We start from the raw sequence: 17,041 nt of genomic DNA on the forward strand, positions 1-17,041 counted from the left end.
TTCATCAAGAGGCTCTTTAGTTCCTCTTCACTTTCTGCCATAAGGGTTGTGTCATCTGCATATCTGAGGTTATTGATATTTCTCCCGGCAATCTTGATTCCAGCTTGTGCTTCTTTCAGCCCAGCGTGTCTCATGATGTACTCTGCATAGAAGTTAAATAAACAGGGTGACAATATACAGCCTTGATATACTCCTTTTCCTATTTGGAACCTATTTGCCATTAAAAAGAATATATTTGAATCAGTTGGAATGAGGTGGATGAAACTGGAGCCTATTATACGAGTGAAGTAAGCCAGAAAGAAAAACACCAATACAGTATACTAATGCATATATATGGAATTTAGAAAGATGGTAACAATAACCCTGTAAGCAAGACAGCAAAAGAAACACAGATGTATTGAACAGTCTTTTGAACTCTGTGGGAGAGGGCAAGGGCATGATGATATGGGAGAATGGCATTGAAACATGTAAATTATCATATGTGAAACGAATCACCAGTCCAGGTTCAATGCATGATACAGGGTGCTCGGGGCTGGTGCACTGGGATGACCCAGAGGGATGGGATGGGGAGGGAGGTGGGAGGGGGTTCAGGATGGGGAACACATGTACACCCATGGCAGATTCAAGTCAATGTATCACAAACCAATACAATATTGTAAAGTAAAATAAATAAATAAATAAATTTAAAAAATAATAATAATAAAAAAGAAATGAGCACCAAACACACACACACACACACACACACACACAGATATAGAACAGTCTTTTGGATTCTGTGGGAGAAGGCAAGGGTGGGATGATCTGAGCACTGAAACATGTATATTCTCATATGTGAAACATATCGCAAGTCCAGGTTCGATGCATGAGACAGGGTGCTCAAGGCTGGTGCACTGGGATGATCCAGAGGGATGGGATAGGGAGGGAGGTGGGAGAGGGGGCTCAGGATGGGGAACACATGTACACCCATGGCCGATTCATGTCAGTGTATGGCAAAAAGCACTACAATATTGTAAAGTAATTAGCCTCCAATTAAAATAAATTAAAAAAGAAACAGTTGTTTAATTAAAAATCTAAGGTAATTGAGGTAAGTATATATACGATCTCAGGTTTGTGATAGAATTAAAAGAAAAACAATGAAAACAACTCAAGTTTAACCAGGATATTTCACCTTTTTGATTATTCGTTATCAATACTGGGTAATTCTTTGTTATGAGGGGCTGTCTTGTGCAATGTAGGATGTTTAGCAGCATCCCTGGCTTTTATCTGTCTTGTACTAGTACCACCCCTGCCTCCACTGTGACAATGAAAAATGTCTCCAGACATTGCCATATGTCCGATGGGGGGCAGAGTATTGCCCAGTTGAAAGTCGCTTGCTTAAAAGGTAAAGAAAGAGGCCATTCAATGGATAACAATGTGTAATAACATGTTTATATATCTCTCAATAATGGTCATTTAGTTAGCTGAGATTTGCCTGTTGTTTTTTGTTGCTACTGTTGTTGCAAATAAACCTGCAGTGAACATACTTTCTTTGTATAATTGGGCAGATATCTCTGCATGGCAAATTTCTTAAAGGGAAGTTGCTGGGTAATAGGATTGTGGTGTTCTCAAAATGACTTCTGAGGAGATTGAATAATTTTCACCTTTACTACTTTATTAAAATATTTCTTTTTGAGTTGCCTCAATTTTTACACTTTAATATATGAAATCATGGGATTTGGGGGTAGTATACATTTTTTAATACACATTAAAATAAATGCATAAATGTGAAAATAAAAAATCGTAATACACAGCCAAAAATCATCTTTTATATTAAATACTGGGAAACAACACTCTAGTCTATCTCCTTCATTTTAGAGACATGGTAAACCTCTCCAAGTTTATACTGATCTGTAGTCAATTCTCTTTGTGTTCTTATGTTAGTCAACCAGTTGCTTTTGTTCAAATCAAACTTCTCCATTTCTTCCACATGAGAATCATGAAAAATTTGGTCAAATGCTTTGTTAAACGCAAAGCCTTTTGCCTCTGTGATCTTGCCCTCATTTAGTGGAGTGCTATAGAATATGGGAGGGGCTGTTTGCTGTGGAATTTCTTCAGCAGGTCAACTAAAAGACATTTGTACGTGTCTTTTCTCATTTTATGAGAACAGGCTAAGCATTAGGAAGGAGTGTTTTCTAAGTATCTGATGGGTGTGTAAAAATACAAAGCAGTGGTTGTCTTTTGACAGCAAGAACTCAAGGAGGAGGATTGGGAGTGACCGGAGCGACATGGCACACTGGTTTTCAACATAGCCCAGTGTTTCGCTGTTCATCATCTGCTACACACGGAGCTTTAGTTGCCCACTCTTTGGCACAGTCACCCCTGAATGAAGCAAGGGTCACTCCTGGGCATCCATTGTTATATCTTGCCATTCTTCTCAGTATCATCAGTCACTTTTGAAGGTATGGGACAGGCAGGTCTGGGATAGGAGTCCAGAGCACTGACCCAGGTACAGATGAAGGAGGTTCAGCTGGCCAACGGATTTGTCTCTGTGATGGGCACAGCATTAACAACCAGCCCCCTTGGCAGGAGAAGAGAACAAACCTTGGGTGGAAGAGAACAAACCTTGTGGGAAATCTCAGTGATGCAGAGTCTGGGTGGCAGGAGGTGGGGTGAGAGAAGGCTCAGAAGCAGAGAGAGGCAAGCACTCACATCAGGGAGGTCTTAAAAGGCAGGCAGTTAAGCCCCAGGAGCTTGGCAAGAATGAGTCAGGATCCAGGCCCCAGAAACCAAGTGTGGTACCTACAGTTTATAAACCAGGAAGAGAAATCAAAGCAGAGACCTAGAAACAAGACTTAGGGCACAAGGGCTAGGAACTGGGAAGCAAATAAGAGATTGGTCATTAGAGTTAGAAACCACACTAGGGGTGATCTAACCAATGGTGTGAGTTGTTGCCAAACATGATCCAGTGTTGCATTCAGGAATCTCTTGATTCAGGTTCCCATTAACCCAAGGTATGGAAGGTGGCATTGAGCATGCAGTTGGACCTAATGATACTACAGAGCAGGTATTTGATCTCAAGGTTTTTGGGAAACAAAACTCATGTATCTCCCACTGCACTTAATCCAAGAGACTAAGATAGAGACATGCTTTAACTCTGGGAGATGTGATCCATGTGTTCACTATACTAGAGGTTCCTTGAGCAGAAACTGGTGTCTATCAGGGCCTGTTTGCATGTGCTTAGTCATGTCTGACTCTTTGTGACCCATGGACTGTAGCCCTCCAGGTTCCTCTGCCCATGGGATTCTCCAGGCAAGAAATACTGGAGTGGGCTGCCATTTCTTTCTCCAGGGGATCTTCCTGATCCAGGGATCAAACCCTCATCTCTTTCATCTCCTGAATTGGCAGATGGATTCTTTATGACTTGCACTCTGTGGGAAGCCCGTCAGGGCCTGGCCTATGCTCAATGAAATATTCATTGAATACAAAAAGGAAGACAAAGAGAGATGAACAAATGGAGACACAGCCTCTGCTGGGTAGAGTATTCCTTCAGGCTTTCCCAGGTTTCAGTGAAATATTTTTACTCTAAACATTCTATACCACTTATTGTTTTTGTTCCATGATACCAAACAACTTACTGATACAAGTTACACTTTCCTGGTGTTCATACTAGAAATGAAGCAAATTAAACCACTAGTCATTGTTATTTCCCAGTGGCATTTATTTTATTGACATCTGATTAGTCCCTCCATTGTGTGTGGATTAAGTGAGCAGTCTGAATCTCTAAGAAGACAGGTGTATTGGATACACTGATAACAAAATTTCTGTCCCTATGATGGAGGGTCACACTCTGAAATATGGGACCTACTCAAGGTTTGAGAACCTTGGTAGCAGAAAAGAAAACTGGTGGATCATGCAAACATTTGCTTATATACTTATTTTATTTATCCTTCATATTATTATTGTGTTTTTAAAAAATTGACAATTAGGTGTCCAGAACTGCATTCATTATATTTCTTAGGTTTATGATACCTCTCATGACAGTGTCACCATTGGCTCATATATTGGCTCAAACATTATTGACTCATTCAAAAATTCAGATTTTTGTCTTCTCTTGAGAAACTGAAGAATCCTCCAAAGTATTGGTTCTATTTCACTGCAAGGCAAACATTAGTGGCACTAATGTTTGGCACTCAGAGTGCTGTCCCTGTTAATACTGATCTTTGATGTCTCCCAGCTGAGAGACTTCATGTTACCTGAAGTGTATCACTGGGCTTGCATTCTTATTCTTTTTTGTAAACTTTTCATTTTATACTGGAGTATAGCTGATTAACAATGTTGTGATAGTTTCAGGTGCATAGTAAAGGGACTCAGCCATACATATCATGTATCCACTGTCCCCTAAATGCCCTTCCTGTCTAGGCTGTCACATAACATTGAGCAGAGTTCCCTGTGCTATACAGTAGGAGCACTGTTATTCTTCTAATCAATTGGAGTGTGAGCTATTCTATTGTGTCCACTTCACCAATTTACATTACCTGCCTTTCAGCACTTGAGTTTGAGAACCCTGATCTGGGGGCAAACTCTTGTCGCTTCTCTAATAACTGCTATCTTTCACTGAGCCCTTGTTGTTGTTCAGTTGCTCTGTTGTGTCTGACTCTTTGTGACCCCATGGACTGCAGGACACCAAGCTTCGCTGTCCGTCACTATGTCCCGGAGTTTGCTCAAACTTACGTCCATTGAGTAGGTGATACCATCCAACCATCTCATCTTCTTTCACCCTCTTCTCCTCCTGCCCTCAACTTTCCCAGCATTAGGGTCTTTTCCAATGAGTAGGATCTTTGCATCAGGTGGCAAAAGTATTGGAGCTTCAGCTTCAGCATCAGTCCTTCCAGTGAATATTCAGGGTTGATTTCCTTTAGGATTGACTGGTTTGGTCTCCTTGCAGCCCAAGGGACTCTCAAGAGTCTTCTCCAGCACCACAATTCAAAGCACTGAACTAAGTTTTTCACATGCTATGTCTTTAATCAGTATAAAATGCTATGAGGTAAGTTCAAGTGTTATCTCCATTTTACAAGTGTAGAAACTAAAGCTCAAAGAGCTAAGTAACTGGCCCCAGATGCTAAAACTAATTTTTGACACTGGGATTCAAACTTTGCCCTTCCTGAGTCCATAGTTGGGAATTTTTAGCTTTACATTACACAATTTTCCTAACCACTAATATAACAACAGAATCACTGCTGCCCTTCAGTGTTTCTTCCTTGTACTCAGTCCATGTGGGGCTGAATTCCAGGAAGAGGGGCTGAACATGGCCCTGCCCTCACTAGGGCCGGTCACGGATACCTCCTCTGTGCCAGTGTCAGAGGGAGTTGTTGCTTTGTTGGATCTCAGAGCTATGGCTCTGCTGGGTGGGAGGACAGAAGATGCTGGGGTCACTGTGACTTTGGGGCAGCCATGCATTAATCACTGTCCCTGGTTTTGTGTGTGTTTGTGGCTGGATTGTCCCAGTGCTGTCCCACAGTTGTACCTGGGGAATCTCATATAAAGGGGCTCCAGCCCTAGGCCTGTAGCAGTCAGACCACAGAGATGGGGAAGCTGCTACTGTGGGTTGGTGAGTGTGGTGGGTCCCACCCCTCAAATGTCTCTTAGTTCAGGAGGTGCTGGGCTTCATCAGCTTATTGTCTCTGTGGTACCCAAGAAGCATCCTGGGCCTCAGGGGCCTGGATTAGGTAGAGGTGGACAGGACAGAGTGAAAGGAGAAGTGATCAGAGCAATGGTTCTCACTGGCTGCAATTAAGTGTTTTTATGCCTGGCCTCCACTTCAGACCCATTGATCAGAATGTCGGTGGGAGGAGCCAGGAAATCACTATGTTTACATACCTTCCAAGGTTGAGAACCACTGGCCCGGAACCTTTGCTGGGACTTCTCAGTGTCATGGTCATCCCAAAGCCTGTGTGTCTACATGTAGGGTATATTGGAGTGGAAAGGAGCTTAGATAGATCTGGCTTCACCCACTCAGTGTAGAGAAGAGGAAGGAGGAAAGGGTGTGTGTGTCTGCATTTGTGGGAACTGGAGGGTGAGCTGAGGTGTGTGTGTGAATCTGCATGTGTTTCTTCCTTCGTCTCTTGCAGGGCTGCTCCTTGTGCTGAAACACCATGATGGTGAGGAAACGTCCTCTCCAGAGCCGGGGAGAGTGTCCACTGAGAACTGCTCCAAGTCCAGTGTCCCCTGTGCCCGCCTTGGCTCTGCGTCGAGGATCATTGACCCAAATTGGCTCAACGGCGGATTCTCAGTCACTGTTGGGTCTTCTCTGTGCCAGGATCCATACTCTTGGATCCATTCTGACCAGGGTTTCAAGAGGTGTTCTTTCCCCGGGGGACCCCAACAGTGGGGGAAGGACCTGCCCTCCTTGTAGCTCTGGAGTGTGTATGTGTGAGGGAGCAGTTACAGTAGCCTAGCCTCTCGGGCAGTGTCAACACTGCTCTGTGGATGCTGAGCTCCATCCCCACTTGGTTTCTATCAATAATGTCTGCTGTCCCCTGCCAGGTGCTGCCCACAAGCTGGTGTGTTATTTCACCAACTGGGCATTCAGTCGGCCCGGCCCTGCCTCAATCCTGCCCCGGGATCTGGACCCGTTTCTCTGCACCCACCTGGTATTTGCTTTTGCCTCTATGAATAACAACCAGATTGTTCCTAAGGATCCCCTGGATGAGAAAATCCTCTACCCAGAGTTCAACAAGCTCAAGGAGAGGTGTGTTCACTGTGTCTGTGGGGCTGTATTTTACAGGTAAAGAGGAGTAAGTCTTTTCTTCTGTTAGTCATCACCTTTCCTCTGATCCTTGGGTCCCTCCTTCTGTCAAGGGCTCTCTGTAGTGTCCCTGCTCTGGGAGTTCCCCGTTGATCAGCACTTTGAGCTCGTCCTTGCCTCCCTGCCCCTGTGGCTGCTGTGCCCCTGCCTAGGATATGCTCCTCTCTCTTCTCTGCCTTGCACCCCAACTCACCCTTCAAGCCCAGTGCTCAGGATTCTATTTTCAAATGCTTTGGAGAGAGCTGCATCTCACAAAAGCTTCACAAGTGCTAGTGTTTCATTATCATTTGTCACCTGCAAATGAACCCCAAGGGAAGGGCTGGTGTCTATGGTCTTTGTACACCAGTGGCTGGGTCAGCGCCCAGCAGAGAGCTGGTGCTCAGTGTTCTCTCTCCAGGCTTCCTGGGCTGTCCTCTGTGGGGAGTGGTCTGTCGCTGTGTGCATGGTTGTAGAAGGGCAGAGAAAATCCATGTCACTAGAGCACAGCCTCCAGAGAGGAGAGCAGGGAGCTTGTCCATCTGTTCACTGCTGTGTTTCAAGCACCTAAAGCAGTCAGAGGCACATATTAATTGCTCAGTAAATGTTTGTTGACCAAAAAAGTGAGTGAAGAGAAAATTTAGGCTGCCTTTTCTTTTCCTGGGAATGTCATGGGAGTGGGGAGTTTGGGGGGCTTAGACAGCCTGGGATCCTGGGTGTGATGATCTATATGTGGACTGGTTGCTGTCTCTTTTATCCTTCTTCCCCATCTTGGGCTCCACTTCTTTCTCCCTTAGGTTACTCCACCCGCTGCCTCCTTTCCCTCCCCCTCCTCCCATCTCCACTACTTCCCACTGTTCCCCAAATGACTGAATGAGAATCCAGCTCACCGACTCTGTCCCTCCTCACAGTAACAGAGGGCTGAAAACGCTGCTGTCCATTGGGGGGTGGAACTTCGGCACCTCGAGGTGAGTCTGTGCTATTGGGTCTTCTCTCTGGGGTAGGGTTGAGGTGATGGGTCAGGGGAGCAGGCCAGCTTTACACTCATTATCTCATGATTGCTAGGAGAAAGGATTACAAAGTGGCTGTTTGCATTCCAAATTTGTAGGAAAAAAGCATGAATGAGAGCTTTGGTAACTTACTGTATTTCACCCAGGTGTTCCTGAGAGATGATCAGCTAGGGATGATGATCAGGTAATGGAACCAAGCCTGCCAAAGTCTGAATCTGGTTAATCATTGCATGTAGGACTAGCCCCAAATTACTTAAAGTTCAGCTTTACTATTCTAAAGATTTTCCAATAATGTCTTCACTATGGAAGAGAAAATAATAGAAAAAATGGAGAACAAACAGCTAATAAACAGAATAGCAAAGACTCTAGAACCCCTGGTCAGAGCCTGGCCCTCTTGTGGCATGTTATGAGGCCCATTAGCTCAGAGATCTTTCTGGAAATGCTGGCCTTTTTCTCACGTTCCCTCCCCTTATCTGTTTAGACAAAGAGTCAGTGCCTGGCCAGGGGTGAACATTTCAAAGGCAGAGCTGTTCTGAGCCACTGTCTCCACCCCAGGCTGAGTGTTGCTTCCATCTGGCAGGGGCAGGTGTGGTTTGCAAATCCTCCCTGGAGCCTGAAGTCCAGGGCTGGGAAGGGACTTAAGAAGGTTTGAGAGTTTTAAAGTTCCACCTTCCTTTCCTCAGTCACATATGAACCAAAGAGCCTTGCAGGGGAGTGGTTGGGGGGAGCACGGTTATGCAGAAAGCACTCCTGGCCTCGGCCCTGGTCCCCCTGCAGGTTCACCACGATGCTGTCCACGTTTTCCAACCGGGAAAGGTTCGTCAATTCAGTGATCGCCCTCCTGAGGACACATGGCTTTGATGGTCTGGACCTCTTCTTCTTGTACCCTGGACTCAGAGGCAGCCCTGTGCGTGACCGCTGGACCTTTCTCTCCTTACTTGAAGTAAGGCCAGCTTTGTTGTTGTTGTCCAGTGGCTAAGTCATGTGCAACTCTTTTGCCACCCCATGGAGTTGCTGGCTTCCCTGTGCTTCATGATGAAAAGGCCAGCATGCTGCTGCTGCTGCTGCTAAGTCGCTTCAGTCATGTCCGACTCTGTGCGACCCCATAGATGGCAGCCCATGAGGCTTCCCTGCCCCTGGGATTCTCCAGGCAAGAACACTGGAGTGGGTTGCCATTTCCTTCTCCAGTGCATGAAAGTGAAAAGTGAAAGTGAAGTCGCTCCGTCGTGTCCGACCCTTAGCGACCCCATGGACTGCAGCCTACCAGGCTCCTCTGCCATGGGGTTCTCCAGGCAAGAGTACCAGAGTGGGGTGCCATGGCCTTCTCCAAAAGGCCAGCATGGCAGCTCCCAAATCCAAAAGTGATTCTATTTTGACCATGTCTGGGCTCCAGGCACAGGAGGAGCCTAGGGCTGGGGGCAGGGCAGGAGAGTGGTCACAGAAGGTTCTTTTACTGCTGTCATCTGCAGGTGTGGACAGAGGCTACTGAGCAGGGGCCCTGTGGAGGTCTTTCCCTCCATCACCACTGGCCTGGCCCCAGCCCTCCAGCCTGAGTGACACTTTCTCCATGCATCTGCTGGACTCCCTCAGGCAGGCTGTCTGAATTCTGCTCCTGGGCCTGCAGCCAGCCTTCTGCCCAATGCCTTACTGCACTGGCTCACATCCTCCTTTCTTGGGAACCTGTGGGCAGGGCCTGTGTCTGACTCTCCTGGCTCCAGGGGCTCTGTTATTGCGGAAGATTGTTTCCTGGATGACTCCTGCTTTCCCCAACTCGACTCTACTTTGTCCATTTCTCTCATCTGCCTCTCTCTTCCCAGGAGCTCCTGCAGGCCTTCAAGAATGAGGCTCAGCTCACCATGCGTCCAAGGCTACTGCTGTCTGCTGCCGTCTCTGGGGACCCCCATGTCGTCCAGAAAGCATATGATGCACACCTTCTGGGCAGGTGAGTGGGTGCTCCTCACCTGGTGAGGGGGGCACTGGAGGGAAGAAGGCATCTTGGGCTCAGAACCCAGAGGTGCCCAGCACTGTCCTGGAGCTTTGACTTCCTGCCCTGCTGTGAGAGCACCTGTGGGAAGTGGGCTAAGCACGAATGTAGGTGGGGACAAGGATTATTCCTTATAGCCTGGACTTTCCTGAGGAGATCAGAGGGGAGTAATGGAGCATCTGGCCACACCACAGCATCCCTTTGGGTAGGTATCAGCATCGTCCATAGCTGGGCCTCAAGGAGTGAATCCAGGGGCTTGACCTCTGTTCTGCTGGAGTCCCCTGTGGGTGTGTACTGGGTGCCAGAGGGCTGGCATCAGAGACATGGGTGAGTTACCAACTACTGCCTCTGAAACAAAAATAGGAATGCCCAGTCAGGGCCCATTTTCAGAGCAGAGGTCTTCATGCCAAAGTCACAAAACCAGACGGAGGGAGCTCATATCTCTCTGGGCATGCCAGTTCTGGACTAATTCTATCAAAGTTCAAGAATCAAGTGTTTCCTGATGTTAAAAGTGAGGCAGATGCAACATACCTGAGATGATGCTATTGCTGTGTGTGATGACACTTAGGGAGAGTGGGTTCCGTGTGTCAGGAGAGAGGTGAGAGATCCAGTGAGCTGAGTTGGCTAGTGTTGGTCTTATAGCCAGGCAGGATTGAGGACTCCACCTTCATCCAGCTGGGTCACCTTAGCCAAATTAGGTAACTGTGTGAGTTTCAATTTTTTCATTTTAAAATGGGGACAATTATGGTAATTAGGACATTAACCAGATTAAAATTAAATTAGATAATCCATGTTAACCTCTACACTGTGACTTGGTAAGGCTCAATTACACTTCACCATCTGGAAAGCTTTCTGGAAGAGATGGGTTTCACCGGTTCCTCAAACAGTAGAAAGATGGATGCACTTTTATGCTGTCTGATTACACATGTCATTTATTCAGACCTCTGCTACACTTATATCAGCCTGAATGCCTTTGTTTCCTGTTCTGATCCCATCCACTCCCTTGGATACTCTCCGGAGGGCATAGGTCCTGACACACCACTGTCCCTCACCAGCTGTGTGTTCCAGGGCAGGCTCTCACAAGCAGGGCATGGCTCAGGCAGTCCCTAGCCCCCATCTCAGTAGGCAGAGATGGCAGGGGTGTTGGGTGGCCGACATTCAGCTAGTTAGCTAGTTGGTGTTGTGAAAGTCTAGCTAGCATGATCTTCATACCTCCTCTTCTTGCCCCTTACAGACTCCTGGATTTCATCAGCATCTTGTCTTACGACTTACATGGAAGCTGGGAAAAGGTCACAGGACACAATAGCCCTCTGTTCTCTCTGCCTGGAGACCCCAAATCTTCGGTAAGAAAAGGAAAGCTGTCAGGCAGCCCAGACATGCACCCCTGAGCCAGGCCAGTGGCTCTTGGTAACAAGGAGGGGTTGTGTTCTTCCTCCCTGCAGGCATATGCCATGAATTACTGGCGACAGCTTGGGGTCCCCCCTGAGAAGCTCCTCATGGGGCTCCCCACCTATGGACGTACTTTTCACCTCCTCAAAGCCTCACAGAATGAGCTGAGGGCACAAGCTGTGGGACCAGCATCTCCAGGGAAGTACACCAAGCAAGCTGGCTTCTTGGCTTATTATGAGGTGACGGGAATGGGAACCTCTGTCTGTGAACCTCTGTCTGTGAGTTAGGGCTCCCCGACCCGAGCCCAGGGCCAAAGTAGGGACAAGGGACCAAGGCAAGACTGAGGGCTAGAGACAGGACAAGGAGGTGGTTTGCTGTGGTAAGGGACATCCAGTCTCTGGGATATTCTCTTTTCTTTTGGGGAAGTTATTTGAACCCTTTGTAAGAGGTGAGGGACTAGGTGAAGTCTGAATGGAGGGGGGCAGATATTTCACTCCTTAGAAGATTCTTAAATAATATTTAAGTCAATCCTGAATTACTATATGGCCTAAATAAACATAATTAATATTTGAAAGATATATATATATATTTTCAAAAGTTCAAATATTTTCAAAAGTAAGAGAATAGTATAGCATCCTCTCATTCCCTGAAAAAGCCATGGACCCAGGGCAGATATTTCACCCCTTAGAAGATTCTTCGGAGAAGGCAATGGCACCCCAGTCCAGTACTCTTGCCTGGAAAATCCCATGGATGGAAGAGCCTGGTAGGCTGCAGTCCTTGGGGTCGCTAAGGGTCAGACATGACTGAGCAACTTTACTTTCACTTTTCACTTTCATGCATTGGAGAAGGAAATGGCAACCCACTCCAGTGTTCTTGTCTGGAGAATCCCAGGGACGGGGGAGCCTGGTGGGCTGCCGTCTATGGGGCCACACAGAGTCGGACACGACTGAAGCGACTTAGCAGTAGCAGAAGATTCTTAAATGGCAGTTAAGTCAATCCTCACTTACTATATGTCCTAAATAAACATAATTAATATTTACCATATGTATATAATCAGACATATGCAAACGTAAAAGAATAGTATAACGTCCTCTCACTCCCTGATGCCCAAATGCCCTTCACCCAGCTTCAGTCATTAACCACTCATGGCCAGTCTTTTTTTTCTCTGCTCCTGACTCCTTCCTTCTCACTAGGCAATTATTTTGAGACAATTCTATGACATCCCCCATCACAGATTCTTTCTCCTCTACCTCGATTCCATGCCCGAATCCCCGTCTCAACAAAGCTTGCTGTTGAGTGGGGGGAAGAGACATGGATCCAAGGGAATGTGGAACACAAGAGAAGACAGTAAGAGGCACCAAGTGCATGACTGTAGGGTGTGGAGTTGGTGGATTTTGAGCAGAACTATGAAGCACAGTAAAATCCTGTTGGGTGGGCAGGACCTCCTAGGCAAAGAACAGCAGGCACCAGAGGGAGAGTTTGCCTGAGGTGGTAATGGGGATGCTGGTGTCTCTCCAATCTCTGCACTGTGCCTGCTCCTGGAGATGTTTCCCTGCTAATCCATTGAAGCCTGATTATGAGTGATGACATAGTCAAGGGAGTGTAATGTTAATGAGGTTTTGATAACACCTTTAATGAACAAAAAAATAATAACTTCCATATTAGCTTCTGCAGCCCAAATGGAACATTTCTATATCTTTGCAGCATACCGTCTCCAGCACAGTGTTGGGTACCCAGTCTACAGTCAGTGGTTTTTTGATGTAGTAACCTAGTTCTCCCTGCCTTCCATGTCTTTACATTTATTATAGATTCAAAAATTAGTTTGATAAATACCTGGATGGATCAGTTTACGTTGGTTTAATGAGCAAAGGAGATACTTGTTTATGAAGAGTCTTTGAGAAAGGTACAGGTTTGGTCTAGACTCAGGTTTGTTATGTAGTAGTTTGGTATTGACATTATTTACAAAGTCTAGTTTGATTTCTTAAAGGCTGCCACTCACTCCTTGGTTCTCTACCTGTTTATCCACCATGGATATTAGAGAAAGGAATAAGCAATAGTAAGAATTTATCCAAAATAGAGAGGAAGTCTTTACCCCTGGGTGTGAACAGTTTGTCTGTTGGTGCTTCTCTTCATGGAACTCCACACAGCTGATCACTGTTCTGATGCTCCTGCAGATTTGTTCCTTCGTTGAGGGAATGAATAAACGCTGGATTGATGATCAGTACGTACCATATGCCTTCAAGGGGAAAGAGTGGGTTGGCTATGATGATGCCATCAGCTTTAGTTACAAGGTGGGAGCTTGCTCCTTTATTGCTCCAACATAGTTTCCCTCTGGCTTCTATGACACCCTTGTGTGTACAGTGTGTGAGTGTGTGTGTGTGCGTGCATGTGCCTATAAAACTGCCAGAGGGATGGGACAGGGAGGGAGGTGGGAAGGGGGTTCAGGATGGGGAACACATGTACACCCATGGTGGATTCATGTCAATGTATGGCAAAACCAATACAATATTGTAAAGTAAAAATAAATAAAACTGAAAAAAAAAACTGACAGGTTAACTTGTTAGCCTAAAAGTAGGGGAAAAAAAAAAAGTCAGAATCTTCACAGTTTCCAACTTAGCAATAATTGGTTCCTCCTTATTTTACATTTGGGGAAATTAAACCCCAGAAAGAAGCCAATTGATTTGGCCAAGTCATGTATTTATTTGCATATGACAATCTTTTCCATCAGTCTTACAAGAGAACTCTGGTAAAGTAATAAGAAAATCTGGATTCAATGCTAAACAACTTCCATTTAGTTATATCTGAGGTTTTAATAATCATGGATAAAATGCTTCATTTTCTTTTATGTGTAAAAGGCATGATATTATCCATTCTATTCCTCTTTTATGGCATCACTATGTCATAAGATATGTTGAAATGATTTTTTAAAAATAAAGCAATATCTCCAATTTAATATGATGATAATGGTGATTAGCAGGCTGGGGAACCAGACAATATTTAATATTTATGAACATGTACTATGTGCAAAATATTGCTCCAAATATCTTACATGTATGAATTTAAAAATCTTTAAAAAATTATGGCAAAATATACATAACATAAAATTCACCATTTTATTCATTTTTTAGTCACCTTTCAGTAGCATTACAGAGAAGGCAATGGCACCCCACTCCAGTACTCTTGCCTGGAAAATCTCTTGGATGGAGGAGCCTGGTAGGCTGTAGTCCATCGGGTCACTAAGAGTCGGACATGACTGAATGACTTCACATTCACTTTTCACTTTCATGCATTGGAGAAGGAAATGGCAACCCACTCCAGTGTTCTTGCCTGGAGAATCCCAGGGACAGAGGAGCCTGGTGGCTGCCATCTATGGGGTCGCATAGAGTTAGACATGACTGAATCGACTTAGCAGCAGCAGTAGCATTAAGTACATTCACATTGCTGTGCAGCTATCATATCTACCTCCAGAACTTTCTCCTCTTTCCAAACTGAAATGACTCCCCACTCTTTCCTCACTCAGCTCCTGGTAATCACCACTCTACCTTCCATCTGTATGAATTTGACTACTCTAAGCACCTCAATGAGTGGAATCATAGTATTCTTTTGTAATTGGCTTATTTCACTTAGCATTTTATCTTCCACTTCCACCTATGTTGTAATATGTGCATATAGGAACTCTGGATCCTAAAAATGTTGGAAATTTTATCCTTTTTTTTTTTTTTTTTTTACATAGAGGGCAATTAAAACCCACAAGGCTTATGTATCTTTTTTTTTTTTTCTTCAAGATCCCATAGCTAATAAGCAATAGAGGCTAGAGTCAAATACAGGCTACATGGCTAAGCATCCTACCATACTGCCTTCTGAGAGTCCTTCTGATTTTGCCATTGTACTCAGTCTGGAAGATGGCTAGTACAGCAGGTTGACTGACCACTGCTTTTCCAGGCATTTTTCATAAAGAGAGAGCATTTTGGGGGGGCTATGGTGTGGACATTGGACCTGGATGATGTCACGGGCGCTTTCTGTGGCACTGGCCCTTTCCCCCTTGTCTACACATTGAATTATCTTCTGGTGAAGGATGGTGAGTAGCTATGACCTGCAAGCTGGGTTGGCAGTTGCAAAACCACTGGGTGGGTCCCTTCTGTGAGATTTAAAGGCTTTGTTGGGGCAAAATGACAATGAAAGAAGAGAATAAGCTTTGATGCCAGGCCAGTCTGCTTTCTAATCTTGGTTTTGATGCTTGCTCCATTTGACCTCTCTAAGCTTTGTTTTCCCATCTACAAAATGGGAATAATCCTTATACTCATGACATTATTATACACACTGGCAGTTAGGAGATGGAACCTGGCATGCTAAATCTGCAACATCCTTGGAGATGGTCTATAACCCCCATTTTGTGAGGAGACCTGGACTCAGAAAGATAATACAGCTAGTCAGGGGTGGAAATGAAACTGCAACTTAATTCTTTACAACATGCTTTCTAGGGCAACCTCCTTGCACTCAGCCTTGTTCCTTGTGCCTCCCAAGTAGGGGACACAAAAGGATTCTTCCTGAGGATTCCATAAGTTAGGAAATAGGCCTCAGGGTCCATGTCTTGTGCAAAGTGTGATGGCCAAAGTGAGGGGCTGAGCACAGAGAACTGACAGACCTGCTTGGGGTCACTCAACTGGAAATGTAGCAAACCCACTGAGTGTCCATGTGTGCCTGGGATCATGTTGATATGTTTAAGTGGGGAAGCTGGGCTTCTGTGTGTGGAGACTTTATCTGTGTTGACAAGTGGGTGCATTCAGAAATCCTCTGCTTCTGGTTTGGGAACTGGTACTTCATCCCTGGAGCAGCTCTAGTTCTGCCAGTGACAGGATGGGAAGGAAGAGGTAGGAGTCTCACCCTCTTCTGTTGATTTCTTCTAGAGTTCAGCTCAACTCCTTCACCAAAATTGTGGTTTTCAACTGCTGTGAATTCTTCAATTGGCCCTGAAATGCCAACTATGACCAGGGATTTGACCACTAGTTTGGGTATTTTGCCCCCAGGAGGAGAGGCTGTGGCCACTGAGACCAAAGGAAAGTCTGCAACAATGGCCACAACCCCCAGAAGTGAGATTATGACCCCTACAAGGACCCCTATGACTTTTGAAAGGCACACTGCTGCTCCAGAAGGGAAGACTGAGAGCCCTGGAGAGAAGCCTGTGCTCCCTGTGGGCCATCTGGTGGGGAGCCCAGGAGGGATAGCCGTGGATCCCGTGCACCTTCAGATTGGACAGAAGGTCACACCCCCAGGAAGGAAGGCTGGAGTCCCTGAGAAGGTGACCACCCCCTCTGGAAAGATGACAGTCACCCCTGATGGGAGGGCTGAGACTCTGGAGAGGAGACTTTGACTTCTGAGGTGGACCCTGACCCCCTGGTGGGTTACTTTGGTCTTCAGACAGAAGCTGAAAAGTGGATGCTGCTCTCTGGCTCTGTCATCTCACCTCCTGGGACAACTCCTCTTGCTTTTGACAACCCCTTTGTTCCCACTGATGGACTCATTCTTTGGACTACTTGATAACCCTTCTAATGAGTCCTCTCTTTAAAGAAACTTGGAAAACTCTGCTGTGAATAAAAGATCCCAAAGTCTGTTGTGGGCAAAATCTGGGGGAAACCCTTATCTCTTCGTCTAGGTCCCCTGATAGAAGCTGCTTGTGCTCAGGGGCAAACAGGCCCCAGGTCATAGTGAGTTAATCTCTTCTTTCTCGAATAAACTAAAAGCATAAGAAGCCATCTGAGTTATCTGAAGCTCTTTTCTTGAAATGACCAGTGATAGTCAATTGTTATCTTCTTCCTTCCAAGATCACTTCCCCTTGCTATTTTTGGAAAGAGGGAATTTGTGTCTGTCCCACGCTGATGTTTTCCAGTGTTGATTACG

At 45.6% G+C, this 17,041-nt stretch overlaps 1 protein-coding gene across 1 annotated transcript; it reads left to right on the top strand.

Moving 5' to 3' along the window:
• Positions 1-5,562: 5,562 nt before the first annotated feature.
• Positions 5,563-16,514, top strand: LOC104981638 (oviduct-specific glycoprotein-like). Its single transcript, XM_010830844.1, has 11 exons — positions 5,563-5,587; positions 6,108-6,137; positions 6,523-6,727; positions 7,672-7,728; positions 8,548-8,713; positions 9,588-9,712; positions 10,989-11,097; positions 11,197-11,382; positions 13,318-13,434; positions 15,086-15,221; positions 16,051-16,514. The coding sequence occupies exons 1-11, from the start codon at positions 5,563-5,565 to the stop codon at positions 16,512-16,514; spliced, it is 1,620 nt and encodes a 539-aa protein (XP_010829146.1).
• Positions 16,515-17,041: the final 527 nt, after the last annotated feature.

This window comes from Bison bison, unplaced genomic scaffold (genome assembly GCF_000754665.1).
Source record: "Bison bison bison isolate TAMUID 2011002044 unplaced genomic scaffold, Bison_UMD1.0 scf7180017864519, whole genome shotgun sequence".
In the NCBI taxonomy this organism is placed as follows: Eukaryota; Metazoa; Chordata; class Mammalia; order Artiodactyla; family Bovidae; genus Bison; species Bison bison.

Coding starts and splice junctions, on each gene's coding strand:
- LOC104981638 (XM_010830844.1), top strand. CDS start 5,563: ATGGGGAAGCTGCTACTGTGGGTTG. Junction 7,729..8,547: donor TGGAACTTCGGCACCTCGAG/GTGAGTCTGTGC, acceptor GTCCCCCTGCAG/GTTCACCACGATGCTGTCCA. Junction 11,098..11,196: donor CTGGAGACCCCAAATCTTCG/GTAAGAAAAGGA, acceptor TCCTCCCTGCAG/GCATATGCCATGAATTACTG.